Genomic DNA, 20,534 nt, shown 5'->3' with positions numbered 1-20,534 from the left:
TCCAAGGTGCTGTCCCCATGCCCCTGAATGGCACACCTGTCTAATTATGCAGTGATACATTCCCTTCTCTTATTACTGCATAACTAGTAAAGCGTTATCATTCATATCTCTATATTGTAGTTGATTCTGTCCACAGCCCCAGATTACAATTAGGCCCTAATCATACCAAAGTATGTGAGCTGCCCTCGCACCATGTTCTTCCCTCTTGTATTCTCTGCCACACATTCATAGGGCCCGGCGTCTTCTTGCTGAAAGTTGGGAATTTCCAAAACTCCACTGGACCGATGGCGTCGCACTTTACGGGATATGGCTTTACCGTCTGCCCGCCTCCAGGTAATAGTTGGGACTGGGCTATGGGTATAAAGATAGTTACATTCTGATAGATATATAGATGATAACCTGTACAGCTGCCATGATATCATTTAGAAAGGTTGTGACACAGCTTTCCCCAAATCCCAACCCGACATCTATTCATGAAAAAAAGAAAGATATCTTATCCAATAGTATAGACCCAGAAGTTTGTTCAGACCACGATTCCTGATTCATGAATATACCATGTTTCTCTGAAAATAAGACGGGGTCTAATAATATTTTTGGAGTATTGCTTATAATTCAATCCTATGGCAAGAACCTTATAAAATCAAGCTAGGGCTTATTTTTGGAGAAACGGGGTAATATCATAAGTGGTGTAAATAAATTGGGTAGTGAGGGGTATGGTTTTGAATTTTATGGATGCATCAGGGGCGTAACTACCACTATAGCAGCCATAGCGGCTGCTATGGGGCCCGCCGCATCACGGGGCCCCATGGCCTGCTCCTGCAATACACTGAGCCCCCTGAGCCGTCATCATTTGCAGCACCGGGTGGCCCTGCTGGTCTCCTGAGTTTTGCAAATGTCCCTTTAACTGCAAGCACTCCTGACCAGAGCTAGCAGTTATGTAGTTATGACTTCACTTGATCGTTACTGGTCAGTCGGGGGGGAGGGGGGGGGGGCCCAATCAAAAGTTTGCTATGGGGCCCAGCCATTTCTAGTTACGCCCCTGGGATGCATGTACCATGCAGGGTCTATAGAAAGCGGGATTGTCACCCTGTTATATAAATGACATTTATCTCTTAACCATCTCGCTTGTAAATTGCTCACTTGTGCACACTGTGACTTACTTCCCCAGTGCAAAACACTCCAGTTTGACGGTGGATCCCTTCGCTGCAGCAACAGACTCAGGAAAATGAACCTCAATTTTCGGCTCATATTCTCCCATGACTCCTGTAGACAAAAGAACATGGTAAGGAGATGCTGTGTATAGGACATGGCCATTTACAAAAAGACAGAAGTTATTGGAATTTGCCCAAACCTGGCTTTTTTTAGGACAAGGGCAAAAAAGTAATAAAAAAATAAAACATTTGTTTGTTAAAATATATGTTGCTTATCACATACCGTCTGTTCGGAGTGTGAGTGGTGTGCTGGGCCCCAGCTCTCGTGTATTTGTCACTGTGTTTGTTACCACACAGGTATAGTTTCCAGCATCGGGCGGTTCCACTTTGGCGATGTAGAGATTCCCAGTGACTTGGGAAACAAATCTGCGGTTGTCTTGCTGCACAAATGGCGGGTACTCATTAAAGATCCAGGCATAGACCAGCTCTGTGCAGAAAAGGGAACACTGGTAATGAACCCACCATGTAGATGCCAGATATAAAATGTCACCACTACAGGCCCAATGTATCCTTCATGTAGCCTCACACCACCAGGGGAACAATGCAGATGCCATATATCACAACAACAAGGGCACAATTCAGATACCATGCACAGTATAACCTCACACCATCAGGGGCACAATGTAGATACCAATGCATGATTCTACCAGGGGCACATTGCAGCCACCATATAAGTAACATAACATCCTGGGGGCACAATGAAGCCATTACATATAGCATGATACTACCAGGGGCACAGTGCAACCACCATATAAGTAACATAACATCCTGGGGGCACAATGCAGCCATTACATATAGCATGAGATACTACCAGGGGCACATTGCAGCCACCGTATAAGTAACATAACATCCTGAGGGCACAATGCAGCCATTGCATATAACATGATATTACCAGGGGCACAGTGCAGCCACCATATAAGTAACATAACATCCTGGAGGCACAATGCAGCCATTGCATATAACATGATACTACCAGGGGCACAATGCAGCCACCATATAAGTAACATAACATCCTGAGGGCACAATGAAGCCACTACATATAACATGATACTACCACGGGCACAATAAAGCCACTACATATAACATGATACTACCAGGGACACAATGCAGCCACCATATAAGTAACATAATATCCTGGGGGCACAATGAACCCATTACATATAACATGATACTACCAGGGGCACACTGCAGCCATTACATATAACATGATACTACCAGGGGCACAGTGCAGCCACCATATAAGTAACATAATATCCTGGGGGCACAATGAACCCATTACATATAACATGATACTACCACGGGCACAATAAAGCCACTACATATAACATGATACTACCAGGGGCACAGTGCAGCCACCATATAAGTAACATAATATCCTGGGGGCACAATGAACCCATTACATATAACATGATACTACCACGGGCACAATAAAGCCACTACATATAACATGATACTACCAGGGGCACACTGCAGCCATTACATATAACATGATACTACCAGGGGCACACTGCAGCCATTACATATAACATGATACTACCAGGGGCACAGTGCAGCCATTACATATAACATGATACTACCAGGGGCACAATGCAGCCACCATATAAGTAACATAATATCCTGGGGGCACAATGAACCCATTACATATAACATGATACTACCACGGGCACAATAAAGCCACTACATATAACATGATACTACCAGGGGCACACTGCAGCCATTACATATAACATGATACTACCAGGGGCACAGTGCAGCCATTACATAAAACATGATACTACCAGGGGCACAATGCAGCCAATAACATAACAATGGTAGCGAAGCTGAATTTTTTTACTTTTTCTTACATGTTGGTTCTTATTTATTATGTTCTCTGCTTGATGGAGGAAATTCCAACTTTTACCTCCAGAAGGTGGAAACCTGTTCGGACCCTGTTTTGCTCACAGTGTGCCACAACTGTATCCAGTGTAGACAATTTTCTGTGAGCTAGATAGTCTGCACTCCATTGGAAAATGTACAGAGTTATTTATAAAATTAAAATGAAAATTGCAGGAGCCTCATCAGCTGCAAGCATTATACCTAACAATGACTGTAGGTTATGTGATCAAACATCACAGGTCTCTGTACTGCCATAGTCTAACGGTGCCCATACACTTTATACCAAAGCCAACCCAGCCGCCCGACAGATTCCACCGACTATATAAGGTGTATATGTGCCTCTGAAAGGGTCAGACATGTTATACTTTTTCAGCCTGAACTTTTTTTTTCTCTGAGGGATAAGCCAGAGCTATAGGAGCCTGGCCATGCCTTACCCCTCTTCTTCCCATTGAAAACATATGAACGTTCTGCCGTGCCCAACATTCTTGTGTATGGGGAGGACAGGAAAGATAACTGTCAGCCGAATGATTGTTCAGCCAAGTTACTAAGGGTGTATGTGCACCTCTAAGAATTCAGCTTGTCATGCAACAATGGACAACTAGGAAAATAAACAGCAGAGGGCGCTCCACAGCAAGTAATAAATATAGACACCACAATATATTCACCTCCAGAATGAGCAGGTGGCCCACACAGCAGCACCATCCCCTGTCCTTCTCGAACATACACCGTACTGCGGGGCCTGGTCTGGAATGAATCGAGATCTATGGTATAGAAATATTAACAGATTCATGGATTAGATGTAAAGATCAAACTAAGGCTATGTTCCCACACAGTATTTTTACTCAGTATTTTTTAACCAAAACCAGGAGTGGATTGAAAACACAGGAAGGCTATGTTCACACACTGTTGTAATTTTGTGCATTCAATGACAAATAATAATCATTATTCTAAAATAATGGCCGTTATTTGCCGTTAAATGGCGGCCATCCACTAAATTTAAAAATTTTGTTAACATAGCTTTTCTGTTTTTTCAATCCACTCCTGGTTTTGGCTGAGCAAAATACTGACCACAAATATAGTGTGGCCTTATTCTGCAAAAAATAATGAAAAATGTAAATGTCAAAACTTAAAGAGTCAAAATTTTTTTGCAGAAATCAATAGTCCAGGCGATTTCAAGAAACTTTGTAATTGGGTTTATTAGCCGAAAAATGAATTTTTATCATGAAAAAGCAGTTTGAAGCTCTCCCCCAGTCTTCATTGTTCTCTATGGAGAGAGGGAAAAGAGACACCAAAACAGGACAACAAAGAGTTAATTAAAAGCTACATCACAGGGCTTTCTCACCTGATGTCACCACTGACCTATCTGACCTCTGAATAGCACTCTGAATAGCTCCCCTGCTGAGAAATCCTTTGTTCACTGTTTTCTGCTGCCATTTCTCCTCCGTCTCTTTTCCCCCCTCCCCTCTCCATAGCTCCGACAGGATGCGTCTGATTGAGATTTCCTGATTTTGAGCAGTGGATGACAGAAAGGAGAGGGGGGGGGGGGCTGGGAAAAGTCTTTTTAAATGCAGATAATGGCATATTTGCCTAAAAACCCAATTACAAAGTTTCTTAAAATCGCCTGGACCATTGATTTCTGCAAAAAAAAAAATTTCACGACAGTGACTCTAAGCCCATTACACGACACAGCTAACATGGTCAGAAGCGATCACCAAACAAGCAGTATAGGCCATGATAATTGTCATTATAAAGTAATAGTCTTGTACAGAATGGCAGTATTATAGTAGTTCTATTCGTATAAATAGGAGCAGTATTATAGTAGTTATATTCTTGTATATAGGAGGCAGTATTATAGTAGTTATAGTCTTGTACATAGGAGCAGCAATATAGTACTTATATTCTTGTACATAGGGGCTAGTATTATAGTAGTTATATTCTTGTACATAGGGGCTAGTATTATAGTAGTTATGAGTAGGTAGAAGAATTGAGGCGGTCACTCACCACGTTAGATGCCGAAGATTCTTTATTCATCCAGGAATGAACATAGCGGGGAAGGGGGAAGGTGGAGGAGCGGGTGCAATCAGACAAACGTTTTCGCGGACTTCCGCTTCGTCAGGTCTGGCCTGAGGTCTTCCCCGCTATGTTCATTCCTGGGTGAATAAAGAATCTTCGGCATCTAACGTGGTGAGTGACCGCCTCAATTCTTCTACCTACTCCAAGTTGGACTGTTTGCTTTGGCATTGGGCACCTCCACTAGCCGCACAGTTTATCCAGTTTTGAGTCTGCCTGTCCGCTTTATCGCATATTGACTGTGTATATAGTAGTGCCAGCCGCTCCATCTCCACTATATCTATATTATAGTAGTTATATTCTTGTACATAGGGGCTAGTATTATAGTAGTTATATTCTTGTACATAGGGGTAGTATTATAGTAGTTATATTCTTATACATAAGAGCAGTATTATAGTAGTTACATTCTTGTACATAGGAGGCAGTAGTATAGTAGTTATATTCTTGTACATAGGGGCTAGTATTATAGTAGTTATATTCTTGTACATAGGAGGCAGTATTATAGTAGTTATATTCTTGTACATAAAAGGCAGTATTATAGTAGTTATATTCTTGTACATAAAAGGCAGTATAATGTATATGAAATATTTTCTCCATTCATTTTAACTAGATATCATCACCATAAAAGTATTTTATCCACAGATTATGTCTATCTGCTGCACATGCTGTATGGATGGGGCTCCCAGATATAATATTGCAGTACATATTTACTCTATGGTGACTGTAAATTGAGGTTTTATAGGGCGAGGATATGAGGTATTAGGGTCCATTCCCAATGCTAGTTCTATAATAGAGAATCTATGAAAGGCATTATTGTGACATATGAAGATGGCCAGATCCTGGAGCTGACGCTATGCATAATAATTTGCTGTAAAGCCCAATATGAATCATGGACGGAACTAATAACACATAATTCTAATGACTTATCCCTGTTAATACATGAGGAGCGTACAGATGACTGCACAATGAGAATCCCCCCCTCCGACCTTTACATTTTTTAAATGTATATTTAATGAGGAACAATGCTATGTCAGCGGGATCGCTCTGAAAATACAATACGTCCAGGTTTCACCCCGCACCTGCTGTCTCCATGTACCGAGTTCACATATACAGTCATGTCTGCCGTCTCTATATACATTGTATGTACTCAGTCCTCATACGTCTGCTGTTTCGATATACATTGTATGTGTTCAGCTCTCATATGTCTACCATCTTTATATACACTATATGTACTCAGCCCTCATATGTGTGTGCTGTCTCTATATACACTGTATGTACTCAGCCCTGATATGTCTGCCATCTCTATATACACTGTATATACTCATCTGTCATATATACTCATCTGACATCATATGTCTGCTTGCTGTTACTATCATGTATGTACTCGCCCCTCATATGTCTGCTGTCCTTATATACATTGTATGTACTTAGCTGTTATATGTCTACTGTCTCTATATACATTGTATGTACTCAGCTCTCATATGTGTGCTCTCCCTATATACATTGTATTTACTCAGCCTTCATTTGTGCGCTGTCCCTATATACATTGTATGTACTAATCTGTTATGTCTGCTTTCTCTATATATGCTTTATGTACTCAGCCCTTATATGCCTGTTGTCTTTATATACATTGTAGGTACTCAGTCCTTATATGTCTGCCATCTCTATATAGATTGTATGTACTCAGTCCTTATATGTCTTCCATCTCTATATACATTGTATGTACTCAGTCCTTATATGTCTTCCATCTCTATATAGATTGTATGTACTCAGTCCTTATATGCCTGTTGTCTTTATATACATTGTATGTACTCAGTCCTTATATGTCTTCCATCTCTATATACATTGTATGTACTCAGTCCTTATATGTCTGCCATCTCTATATAGATTGTATGTACTCAGTCCTTATATGTCTTCCATCTCTATATACATTGTATGTACTCAGTCCTTATATGTCTTCCATCTCTATATACATTGTATGTACTCAGTCCTTATATGTCTGCCATCTCTATATACATTGTATGTACTCAGTCCTTATATGTCTTCCATCTCTATATACATTGTACTTGACAATTGTGCTTGACAAAGATCTCATTGAGTAGATTGAAACGTTGCATACTGGGTGAATAAACTTAAACCACCTTTTGTTCACTATAATCTTGGAGTGCCGCCTCTTGCCTTCTTCTTTGAGTTACCTCCGGGACCTGGGTCTGGAACCGTGGGGCAGAGCACCCTATCTGAGCCTTGAGCCACACAGTGCCGTTTGGCAACTCTACATATTTTTCTATATACATTGTATGTACTCAGTCCTTATATGTCTTCCATCTCTATATACATTGTATGTACTCAGCCCTCATATGTCTGCCATCTCTATATACATTGTATGTACTCAGTCCTTATATGTCTGCCATCTTTATATACATTGTATGTACTCAGTCCTTATATGTCTGCCATCTCTATATACATTGTATGTACTCAGTCCTTAAAGGGCAAATCCAGGCAAAAATGTTTTCCTTTTAAATCAACTTGAGTAAGAAAGTGCCAGAGATTTATAATTTACTTCTATTAAAAAATCTCAAGTCTTCCAGTACTTATCAGCTGCTGTATGTCATAGACATGGACATAGATACATAGGATATGCAGCAGCTGATAAGTACTGGAAGACTTGAAATTTTTAATAGAAGTAAATTACAAATCTCTGGCACTTTCTCACACCAGTTGATTTAAAAGAAAAAAAATGTTGCTGGAGTTGCCCTTTGAGGCTATGTTCACACTACGTCTATTTCAGTCAGTATTGTGGTCCTCATATTGCAACCAAAACCAGGAGTGGATTAAAAACACAAGAAAGGATCTGTTCACACAATGTTGAAATTGAGTGGATGGCCGCCATTTAATGGCAAATATTTGCTGTTACTTTAAAACAACGGCCGTTATATTGAAATAATGGCCGTTATTTACTGTTATATGGCGGCCATCCACTCAATTTCATCATTGTGTGAACAGATCCTTTCTGTGTTTTGAATCCACTCCTGGTTTTGACCAACAAAACACAGTAATCACTGAACTCAAGGAGAACAGCGAAAAAAATTCCAATGAAGTACTCAATCAAGAGTCTCCACTGATGCCCCCAAAAATTTAAATATGCAAAACAAGAGTCCGTGGAGCCTCAGTTACGAGTCTCAAAACACGGGATAGCCAGATATCTCTAGCCTGTTGCCAACGGGGTGCCTCCATGATGGGGAGAGCACCACACCACCCTGATAAATAACCCCTTAAGTCCCACTCGGTTGCGAGTATTGGAACATAGACAGGGAAACATGTTCCAATACTCGCAACCGAGTGGGACTTGGGGCTATTTATCAGGGTGTTGTGGTGCTCTCCCCATCATGGAGGCACCCCGTTGGCAACAGGCTAGAGATATCTGGCTATCCCGTGTTTTGAGACTCGTAACTGAGGCTCCACGGACTCTTGTTTTGCACACTCCTGGTTTTGGTTGCAATATGAGGACCACAATACTGACTGAAATATACGTAGTGTGAACGCAGCCCCCATGTGCACTGTCCCTATATACATTGTATTTACTCTATATACAATCCTGTACAAGGATTTCATATACAGTATACAGTCTTTTGCCCTATACGTTGTGATCTGTCTCTAGTATGCATATAGCTTTCTGCTTGCTGTACCCTACCCTTCTGCAGTCTCTTTCTGTAGTACAGGTCCTGCAGTCTCTCTCTTCCTGTCACTCAATGTCCCCTGTCTCTTCCATGCGCTCTATGTTCTGATGTCTCTTTGGCGGTGTCACCAGCTGTCCTGCTGTCTACATCATGTTAAGTTTCAGTCTTCCCCATGTTTCTCCTGCTGAGTGATCTCGCTTCTGACAGACGGGTGTAGGTTGGAATGGACTCATTTTCAGGGGCCACGGCGCAGTGTGGCAGCGGGTGAGGACAGAGGCCGTCTTGTCCTTCTCACTTGATTTGTTGATGTTAAATTATGCCATAATGTAGTGTGATTGTCACTGTAACAAACGTTTTCTAATTAATTGACCTGAACACAAAAACACGCTGATTATTTAATTAGCACCAATCCAGAGGGGGCGGCAGAATGAGTGCGGGGTGGGGGGGCACCAAGTAATTGTGGACTCCTTACACAGGTCTCCTAGCAACTCCAGCAACCAGGAAAGGAGCACTGAGGAGACATAGATGCTGCGACAACCTGACTCCTCGCCGTATTCCTACGTGTATGGCCTACATGTCTCATACTAGAGTCACATTCAGAGCTGCATTCATCATCTTACTTACTGTGGCACTGCACTGTGGGAAATATTCTACAATCCAGTTCAGTGCTTGGTATAAACAACCCATTTCCCACAATGCATCACATCAAAATGTGTCCTGTACAAACACTGAACCAGCAGAAGGCAGCAGTGAGCTCTGAGGTTATGCAGCCAAATAAACTGAGAAGCAGCAGAGTTATGATTGCAGCTCTGAAGGGGACTGGATTATAAAATATGTTGAAAGTTCAGCTTTTTTGATGGCTACTTTGAAGATAATAGATAAAAAAAAATAATGTGAATAATATATAACAATATTAATAAAAAAATCTGCTACCATGATATGGATTTAGGACTCACAGGCAAACTGCAGGAAGGCCTCGCGGCTGAGGATGGTCCCAACAGAGTTGGTAGCTTCACATTGGAAGGTACCGACATCTCGCACACGATCCGGGTTACTGATAATTAAACTTCTGTCCAGTACTCGGTAACGGTAATCCTGCGCTTCATCCAGAAGGGTCCCATTCACTCTCCACCTACAAACAGCAGAGACAATACAATGCATCAGATGTCTATAAAGCTTAAAGGGGGTTTCAAGCCATCAATAGTTGATCCACAGGGTGCTGACAGCCAGCACCCCAACCAATCAGCTGTTCTGCACGTTCACGATGCTGGAAGAACACACAGTTTACAGAGCTGTAAACCTCAGCCCCTACACTGCAGTGCAGCTCCCATTCACTTCAGTTAGAGCTGCAGTAACCCAGCACCACTATTGCACAATGTATGGAGCTAAGGCTTCTAAAGGCCCTATTCCACGGGTCATTTAGAGGAGCAATATCGTTCGTATTCGGCCGATATCGGCCGCTACGAACGATATTCGTCCCGTGGAATAGAGTGCAACAATCAGCCGACATTGTTCATGTCGGCTGATCGTTGCAGTCGCTTGTTTTTCAACATGTTGAAAAACAAGCGACTGATATAGCAGCGATCTGCTGCCGTCGCTCCGTTGAATAGGAGCATCGGCAGCAGACGCTGCTATATCCTATGGGCTGCCCGGACGATCAGCGATCCCCCGGGCAGCCCCCCCAGCAGCTCCGCGCCACCCCTCCCGCACTCACCCGCTCGCTGACGCCGCGTTGAATAGCGGCGGCAGCGAGCGGGGAACGAGGAGCAAACAAGCGCTAATAGCGCTCGTTTGCTCCTTCAAACGACTCGTGTAATAGGGGCATAACTCTATACACTACATTTACTTCCGGCATGACAGCTGTACAGCTGTACCCATCAGCTATTGATAGCATATTCTGTAGATAGGCCATCAATGGGTTTCCCTGAATTTACCCTTTATTTGTGTTAAAGTGTCATGACATATAAAAAATAAAAAATCCCAGCAAATATATGGTATTTACAGAGGATTTTTTAGATTGGATAAAACAATACTAAACCCATAGCTGTAAGTATAAGACAGGACCTCTGAGAATATAAGAAACAGGAGGAATATCTTTTATAGTGATTAGAGACTTCACTTCTCCTTGCCTCCTGAATTGATAATTCACACCTAAACAACTTCTAAAATTAACTTGAGACACAGAAGAGAATTACCTCTCACTGACAGATCAAGTTCCTTGAGACAGACAGAGGCAGACACAGATAGGGTAAGTGCACGCTACAGAATTGCGATGGAAAACCCCGGCGGACGCTCGCATCTCCGTCCATCCCATAGACTCAATTCTATGGGTGGGCGAATCCGCCTGTGCATAGAATGGAGTCTATGGAACAGGCGGAAATGCACACGGCTGCACACGGAGTTCATGAGCGGGTGCAAGCTGCGGATTCCGCAATGGGTTTTCCATTGCGATTCTGTAGTGTGCACCTACCCTAATAAAGAGATAGGACCTCAACTTCAACTAGAAAGTGTTAGGGCCCTATTACACGAACCGTTATTCATCCAAATCAGGCCAATTCGGCAAATTATCGCTCAGTGTAGAGACAACGATCAGCCATTGGCAACTATCATTGGCTGATCGTGTCTTTAGGCCTGGACCTATATCATCGGTCTTCTCCTGATCCTCTGCCTGCTTCCCGGCGGCTGCAGCTTCAAATTGTTCTCTGAGCTGGCAGGCCGCTCAGCCAATCCTTGGCCAGGGTGGTCCCGGCCAGTGATTGGTTCAGGGGGCTGTCAGCTCACACAGATTGCTCTAGCAGATCGGCGCTTGTTTACATTATTGATCGGGCCGTCATCAGCCCATATACCAAGTTTGTTACATCATTGACACCAACTAAATTCTATGCCACAGATTTCCACTAAAATATATACCAATTTATAATATACATTATAGTAAATCTTTTGAGGAAATGGAGGCGACCTTCCCTTATGCTAATAACTGTCCACATTTTGTGAGCATCACAAAAGTAGGGAAAAAACACAAAAAAACTATATTTTTTATTGCAAAAATGAGGGTGAATTTATATATTTTATAATTTTATGATTTATACGCATTATATTATGTACAGATCTGTTGTAACTAAAATATGGATGACTCACATCAATCCAGCACTCTAAGAGACATCATTCCATATGTGTAATAGTAGCACAACACTCCATCTCTTAAGTTTACCAACTTTAATCATCGCTATACATTAAGTGTCCCTCCAGTGCCCTGTGTCCCTCAGTGTCCCCCTGGCATCATCCTCTCCAGCAGCCACAGCCCGCACAGCTCTGGGAGTCGGGTCGTGAAATCACCATTTTATCCAGGAAGTGAAGCCTTGATTCAGTAGTAAGTGCAGGGAAAAAAGCACTTTATATGCATTTCCCATAATAAGTGTATATTGGTGATTTGTATAACTTTTGGGGGGCAATACAATGCTTTAATAAAAATTTTTGCCATACTTCTCCTTTAAGTTTTAACCTTGCACTTGCCTCGGGGCTCTATCCTCACACACAATGTATGGGCACCTACCGTGTGGCAGGCTTAGGGTGGCCGTGCACCTCACAGACAAGCCTCAATGTCCGGTCCTCAGAATCCAAGGGAAAGACAAGATTTGCCGGCTCCTGAGTGAAGACTGGACCCTGCAAAGCCACCTCATCTGTAAAGACAATACGACAATAGTTTTAATTCCTATGTATAAGCTACCCCAAAACCAAAAAGCAAGTGTTGCTCAGTGTGCTCCCCTGTTACTGTTGAGTCAATGAAGGTCCACAATGGCCGGTGTATCTGTACATCATCATCATCATCATCATGCAGATCTGCAGCAGATTTAATGGCGCAGATTTGAATTCGCAGCAGATTTGATGGCCCAGAATTAATTTGCTTTGAATCTGCAGCTTTAAATCTGCGCCATCAAATCTGCTTCAGATCTTGTACATGTGAACGCACCCTAAATACAGAACAAATCTCCCTAATGTTTTCTTCTTGCTTTTCCAGGTGTCCACTGTGGATTCACTCTTCTGTAATTCCTTTCTGGTTCTGGATTTTCACCACATATCAGTTACATTAGTGGTTTATGTTTAATAAGAATTGCCCCCCTTACAGGCCCATATCCTAAAATAACTATGTCTATGCTGCAGCGGAGAGCAGATACAGGTTCATGTTCCTTTAAAGTGACAGCACCATCTATGAGGTTGTTTCCTTTCTAAGGGCAGCAAAGAGAATGTAATTTGTCTATTTGATTACTGCTGGGTATGAGGGGTCAGGCGGGCACACTCTAGGGTGCCATTTACACTCCAGTCTCCATGAATAAGTAATAGATGAAAGTGTTTCAGGTAAATAGTTACAGAATATAGCGGAGGGCAGGACGCTCACACCAAAGTGGATTTTCAGTAAGTGGTTTCCGCATTTGGCGCTGTTATCAGCACCATAAGAGGCACAGTGTTTCCTCTGGCCTGACCTTTATCTCAGGGAGACCAAGCTAGCTGCAAAGGATTGCTGGATATGGTCAAGCTCTCAATAAATATGCAAAAGCGTCTCGCTAACAAGAAAGCCTGAAGTATCCATCCTGCAGTATCAATGAAAAAAGAATCGGCTGAGTGCAGCGCAGGCTTCTCCATGCATATCCAGCGGCATCTGCTCAGTATTTTAAAGGGGGAATCCCCCTTCACGTCACTTCATCATATTTTATAGGACATACATGTAGTAACAGGTACAATTAGATACAATATTAAGTGGTTTGTGTTATGATGCTGTAAGATAAATGATTGTCCTTGATGATACAGTATCAGGGTATCTACAGTATTAAAGGGTCACGAAAATACAATATGATCTGATCTTTTAGGTCACTCACAGACCTTATATGATCTATTACACTGATCTTACGATGTTTTCCTATACTGTATATTCTTCTTCACCAGGGATGGGGGACCTTCGACCCTCCAGCTTTTGCAAAACTACATTTCTTGCTAAGGCTTCAGCTGTTCAGGCATGATGGCAATTGTAGTTTGGCAACAGCTGGAGGGCTGAAGGTCCCCCATCCCTGGTGGAGAAGAACATACAGTATAGGAAAACATCATAAGATCAGTGTAATAGATCATATAAGTTCTGTGAGGTCTGCAGGGTCGAAGGTCCACCATTCCTGTTCTACACTGTATGATTTGCTGCAACATTGCATGATCTGGTGATGTTCTGCTACTGTATAATGTGGTCGTACTGCAACATTGCATTATCTGGTGATGTTCTGCTACACTGTATGATTTGCTGCAATATTGCATGATCTGGTGATGTTCTGCTACACTGTATGATTTGCTGCAACATTGCATGATCTGGTGATGTTCTGCTACTGTATAATGTGGTCATACTGCAACATTGCATGATCTGGTGATGTTCTGCTACTGTATAATGTGGTCATACTGCAACATTGCAGGATCTGGTGATGTTCTGCTACTGTATAATGTGGTCATACTGCAACATTGCATGATCTGGTGATGTTCTGCTACTGTATAATGTGGTCACACTGCAACATTGCATGATCTGGTGATGTTCTGCTACTGTATAATGTGGTCACACTGCAACATTGCATGATCTGGTGATGTTCTGCTACTGTATAATGTGGTCATACTGCAACATTGCATGATCTGGTGATGTTCTGCTACTGTATAATGTGGTCATACTGCAACATTGCATGATCTGGTGATGTTCTTCTACACTGTATGATTTGCTGCAACATTGCATGATCTGGTGATGTTCTGCTACACTGTATGATTTGCTGCAACATTGCAGGATCTGGTGATGTTCTGCTACTGTATAATGTGGTCATACTGCAACATTGCATGATCTGGTGATGTTCTGCTACTGTATAATGTGGTCATACTGCAACATTGCAGGATCTGGTGATGTTCTGCTACTGTATAATGTGGTCATACTGCAACATTGCATGATCTGGTGATGTTCTGCTACTGTATAATGTGGTCATACTGCAACATTGCATGATCTGGTGATGTTCTGCTACTGTATAATGTGGTCATACTGCAACATTGCATGATCTGGTGATGTTCTGCTACACTGTATGATTTGCTGCAATATTGCATGATCTGGTGATGTTCTGCTACACTGTATGATTTGCTGCAATATTGCATGATCTAGTGATGTGGTGAAATTACTACATTATATGATGTGGTGACATTATACGATTATTGATCTACTACATTACGCACTGTGTGTAATATTCTGGTGAAAGAATGTAGCCTTAGACCTGATGCAACACTTATGAGAAGTGTCACCTGTGTAGGATGCAACTCACCTACCTCTCTGGGGTACAAACATAATGTAATTGCACCCTGGGGTTGCGCTGCCTCTACCTCTACCTGTCACCGCTGGGAAATGTTGTTTTGATGTGGAAACAGCATGAACAGGACCAGGAAAATGGAACTGTAACTACATGAATTCAAGCAGTCTGTCCCTCACTGGGAAAAGCGCTATCAGGAACTGCCTGAGGGGTGAGACATACAGATGTAGCAGAGCTAAATCTATTATTTAAACCGATATTCTGAAAGAACTAAATTGGTGACCTGATACAATCTGATAAGCCGTCAATGTCAATTAATGAGGATCCTCAAAATAAAACATATTCCGGAAATTTCACTCTCTTCATAATTTCAATCTTATTTTAAGCGCTAATATAAATTCAACCTCAGCAAATTAGAACAGAAAGAATTAATTGGATATGTAAATGAGATAATCTGCTATATAAATCTAATTACAAACTAATTTGCTCTAGCAGCATGAAAAGGAACGACGCGTTCTCTATAAAGCAGCACCTGTACCATGTCTTGTGTCAACTGCGATGGACACAGAGGTGCCATCCTTGCTGACACAACAAGATGCCAGGGACCACCAAAGACAGTACACCATCTACACCCTTCTGGACAATTATTTTATGACATGACAGATTTTTTTTTAAGGATTGTTGGTGACTAGCAATTGTTTTCACATTTACCATTCAGCAACAAATATTCAATTTTTGGGTTCAATCATTCGTGTCAGGGGTCACCTTTAGTGGATGAAATAAACCACCTATGATGAAGAAGTGTGCAAATACATCATCCCAATTAACACCATCTAAATGCAGTGTTTAGTTGAAACGCGACAGAGCTAAGCCATCATGGTATAGCCACAAATGTATCACTGCGTTCCAACAGTTGTTAGTGCAGGAGGCATATAGGTGTTCTGCTAAGTCACCCCGAAAATTGAGGCTTTTATTTCTTTCTTTATTTTTTTGTTCAGAAGGGAAGAGGTGTTTGGCTAGAAATGAGTGAAGACATAAAAAAGATATATGTTGTGCTACTGTTACTCCTTGTCCATATTTCTTTATATGATCATGGAGCTCTTTGCATATGGAAGAAAAGTTATCATGTTACAGCAGCTATTTGTAAAAGTTGCAGCCTAATGACATTATGCTGAGGTTAGTGACCCAGTCACTTTCCTCCACTCCTAAATACTGATCACTCTTGTGTCTTTTGCTGCCATGGTCATGCCCCCTCACATTGTTTGACTGCTTGAGTGACAGATATGTTTATATACATGTTTATACTGGAAAGGCTGCCTGTCAATCATTGAGTGACACTGCCCACTGGACTTGTATTCCCAGGATGAGCAGAGATTTCATTTTCATTCTATACATTACTGAATCTTTAACATACACATTTCATGGTGTGATTTTCATAGTGTAACAGCATCTACATAACAGCCCACATTCACCTTGACAAGTAGGAGAGCAACTCCTTGTAGGAGGTTACAATTTAGAAGAAACCAGCAGTAAGATATGGGAAATGTATATACTATATTAACAGTGTGTGCCAGTGGCACAGAAACATTCAGAGACTGGACATGCCCTTTAAGTAAAAACTCCTGAAATTTGGCACCAAATGGGATGAGACATTTTATTAATCAACATTTTGATCCTTTCATCTTCCTTCCCCTAATTTTGCTTGGAAGGGAACGTCGCTCATTAAGCGCTAAGTGCGGTTCACATCTTAAAGGGCAAATGTTGCTCTGCCATTTACAAGTGGTAATGGTCAGTTCTATGCGACCGGCATTAATAATCATCAGATCTAAACTTCGGCAATCACAGAGAGCGCAGCTATTAAATCAGTAATTCATATGTTCTGTTCAGAACCTTGGTGACCCTTGAAAACACTTCCCATAATCCATCAGTCCTCTGAGTTCTGAGCCCGGCTAATGGTCGAGTATCTTATTAATTCACATCTTCAACTCTTTCTAGGTCACAAAGTATAAAACAACCTAAAATGGAGTCGTCCTTCCACACGGCTGAACAGGCAATTTCTTGATTAAAATTTACGTCAAGATGATTATTACCGATCGGATTCGAGGACACAGCAAGAGGTGGGCACGACTGGACGGACTGTGGTGGTCTGAGGGCAACGCAATGATGTGCAATTAATAAAATGAAGACATCATGTACAGTGTATAGAGGGAAAGGAACATTTTATTTATATCCAAAAAGCTGGCAACCTGTCCTGAGCTAACACCGCCGGGGGATGACAATTTTATTACAGGCTAGAACTGTGTCAAGAAAGTTACTTCACTGTATAATAAAAACTTCTGCAACTTTCTAAAGGCAGGGGACGGGCGGGGGTGGGTACTGGGGTTAGAATTGGATAGAAAACACAGCAAAGGTTCAAATATTTCCATTGTACTTTTTCTGTCAGTTCCACACCAACTTTTACTGACCAAAAAAAGAAAAAGTGACTGATTCACTGACAAAAACATAGCCCACTGCAAACATTGTATAAAAAGAGTGAGCAATGGTCTCGTATGCATACTGTGGCTTCATTCACCAGGGGGACAATTGACCTTCCTACCTGTGATCGGGGGTCTCAGCAGTCAGACCCCCCACACATCTCCTATCCTGTGAACCTATCTTTTAATCCTGGTATGACCCCTGTATGGTTTCCTGCAGACACACATTTTGTACAGTGTTTTATTGGGCTGAAAAAACACCACAAGAAAACACAAATTGACATGTCAATTCTACAAGCAGAGAGCGGCGGCAGCGGAGGCGCGCAAGCTCTCCCATAGACGGGCTATGGCACACTGAGGCAGGCGGGATTCCGCGGCGGAACTTCTGCCTGATTTACTCAATGTGAACATATCCTTACAATGTGAGAACTCACACAGCTTAAAATAGAATAAGCCATGTGTCTAGGACTAAACTCCCACCGAGCTACAACAGCACATCCTGGATGCTGAATACTGTGGAGCACTGTAATGGGAACTCTTAGCTTCAATGGCCTGAACATCGTAAGCTAGTAACTGTGTTCCGATCAGTTTGCCTGTTAGAGCGCAGCAGACCACACTATTGAGTCCTGGTAAACAGTGCAGAAGAACCAGACACAATAGCACAGCAGACCACGGTTTTGAGTTCCGGTAAAAAAAAAAGTATGCTAAAGAAAGAGGCCCAGATGTAGTGAACAGGTTACTGTTTTCAGGCCATTAAAGTGAATGGAACCTACTGGGGTGTGCTGACCCTTAAAGGGGTTGTCCAGCAAAAATCTTTTTCTTTCAAATCAGCTGGTGTCAGAAAGTTATATAGATTTGTAATTTACCTCTATTTAAAAATCTCAGGTCTTCCCATACTTATTAGCTACTATATGTCCTGTAGGAAGTGGTGTATTCTCTCCAGTCTGACACAGTGCTCTCTGCTGACATCTCTGGCCGAGACAGGAACTGTCCAGAGTAGGAGAGGTTTTCTATGGCGATTTGTTACTACTCTGGACAGTTTCTGTCTCGGCCAGAGATGTCAGCAGAGAGCACTGTGTCTGAATAAAAAATAAAACATTTCCTGCATGACATATAGTAGCTAAGTATGGGAAGACTTGAGATTTTTAAATAGAAGTAAATTACAAATCTATTTAACTTTCTGACACCAGTTCATTTGAAAGAAAAAGATTTTCGCTGGACAACTTTGCTCAGCAAGTTATACAGTTTTGTAAATTACTTCTTTTTAAAAATCTCAAGTCCTCTAGTACTTATCAGCTGCTGTATGTCTTAAAGGGAACCTGTCACCCCCCGTGCCGGGGTGACAGGCTCCCGACCCCCCGTTAGAGCCCCCTATACTCACCTAATCCCGCCGGGTCCCGCTTCTGGAGGTGGTCGGGTGATGAAGATCTCAGCCGCTGCAGCCCGACGCGCGCGCTGAGAGATGAGTCCAACACCCATAGAGAATGACAGGAGAGTCCAGCGCTCCGTCATTCTCTATGAGCGTTGGGCTCATCTCTCAGCGCGCGCGCCGGGCTGCAGCGGCTGAGATCTTCATCACCCGACCACCTCCAGAAGCGGGACCCGGCGGGATTAGGTGAGTATAGGGGGCTCTAACGGGGGGTCGGGAGCTTGTCACCCCGGCACGGGGGGTGACAGGTTCCCTTTAAAGGAAGTGGTGTATTCTTTTCAGTCTGACACAGTGCTCTCTGCTGCCACCTCTGTCCATGACAGGAATTGTCCAAAGCAGCAAAGGTTTTCTATAGGGATTTGCTGCTGCTCTGGATAGTTCTTGTCTTGGACAGAGGTGGCCGCAGAGAGCACTGTGTCAGACTGAAAGAATACATAATTTCCTGCAGGACATATAGCAGTGGATAAGTACTAGAAGACTTTAGATTTTAAAATAGAAGTAGTTAACAAATCTGTATATTTTACATATTGTATATTTTTTTCACTGCAATACTGCTTTAATTCACACCATGATAAATCCTGATGAATTCTTGGGAAGTTCATGCAAACAGTACAAAATGGGAAAAAAGGGTTTTTTTTCCAGAAAATTATTTTGTATTTCGTCCCCATTTTTAGTTTCAGGTATTATTTACTGTTTTTAAGCCTCTTGCTTGCTGCAAGTGAATGGAAACATTCTTAATTACTTTTAGAGACTAAAGTCTGCCTTGACTGAATACTTCTCATAGCTGAGTATTCGCCCCCTCAAACATCAATGACATCTTGAAGTCTTTTTGTGATCTTTTGTGGTGATGAAACCAAAATTTTTTGGCCACAAGCACAAATGTTACATCTGGAGAGGTGTCAACAAGGCCTATGATGAAAGGAACACCATTCCTAATTTAAAGCGTGGAAGTGGATCGCTGATGTTTTGGGGATGTGTGAGCTACAAAGGCACAGGAAACTTGGTCAAAGTTGAAGGAAAGATGACTGTAGCAAGTTATTAGCAAATACTGCAGGCAAATTTGCATTGAAGCTGTGCTTTGGACATACTTGGTCTTTCCAGCATGATAATGATCCAAAACACAAGGCCAAGTCAACCTGTCATTGGCTACAGCAGAACAAAGTGAAGGTTCTGGAGTGGTCATCTCAATCTCCTGACCTCAATATCATTGAGCCACTTTGGGGACATCTCAATTTGTTCATACAATTTGTACATTGTCTATACAAGGTCAGGAGACAGATTTGTGCTGCTAGTACCTATCCCTGGGATGCACATAGACAATTATTACCACCCCCTGGTAAGCCTGAAAATGAAGGGTCCCTTCTTTCAGAAAAGGGCTTTCACCATGACAGCTTCTAAACTTCATAGACCCCTTGTTGATCTTATGAACCTTCTTAAAGAGGTTCTGTTGCCAGCTTAAAAAAAGAGCTTCATATAATTTTATAGAC

The 20,534-nt window shown here is 42.1% G+C and overlaps 1 protein-coding gene across 7 annotated transcripts in view; it reads right to left on the bottom strand.

Annotated features, from left to right (window-relative positions):
* Nucleotides 1-20,534, bottom strand: part of LOC138788593 (contactin-4-like) — a 177,077-nt gene that overhangs the window by 18,697 nt on the left and 137,846 nt on the right. For 5 of the 7 annotated variants that reach the window (XM_069966625.1, XM_069966626.1, XM_069966627.1 and 2 more), the window contains exons 3-8: nucleotides 12,387-12,513; nucleotides 9,790-9,965; nucleotides 3,752-3,847; nucleotides 1,435-1,638; nucleotides 1,161-1,263; nucleotides 167-351 (exon numbers count right to left, since the gene is read on the bottom strand). In XM_069966625.1, coding sequence (XP_069822726.1) covers nucleotides 167-351; nucleotides 1,161-1,263; nucleotides 1,435-1,638; nucleotides 3,752-3,847; nucleotides 9,790-9,965; nucleotides 12,387-12,513 — 891 coding nt within the window. Of the gene's footprint in view, nucleotides 1-166; nucleotides 352-1,160; nucleotides 1,264-1,434; nucleotides 1,639-3,751; nucleotides 3,848-8,847; nucleotides 8,925-9,457; nucleotides 9,511-9,789; nucleotides 9,966-12,386; nucleotides 12,514-20,534 lie in introns of those variants that run through there. The other 2 variants (XM_069966631.1, XM_069966630.1) reach the window with 2 other exon arrangements.

This window comes from Dendropsophus ebraccatus, chromosome 4 (genome assembly GCF_027789765.1).
Source record: "Dendropsophus ebraccatus isolate aDenEbr1 chromosome 4, aDenEbr1.pat, whole genome shotgun sequence".
Classification (NCBI taxonomy): domain Eukaryota; kingdom Metazoa; phylum Chordata; class Amphibia; order Anura; family Hylidae; genus Dendropsophus; species Dendropsophus ebraccatus.
Note: the sequence above shows the minus strand (reverse complement) of the source record. Positions and strands in the feature narration are given on the sequence as shown.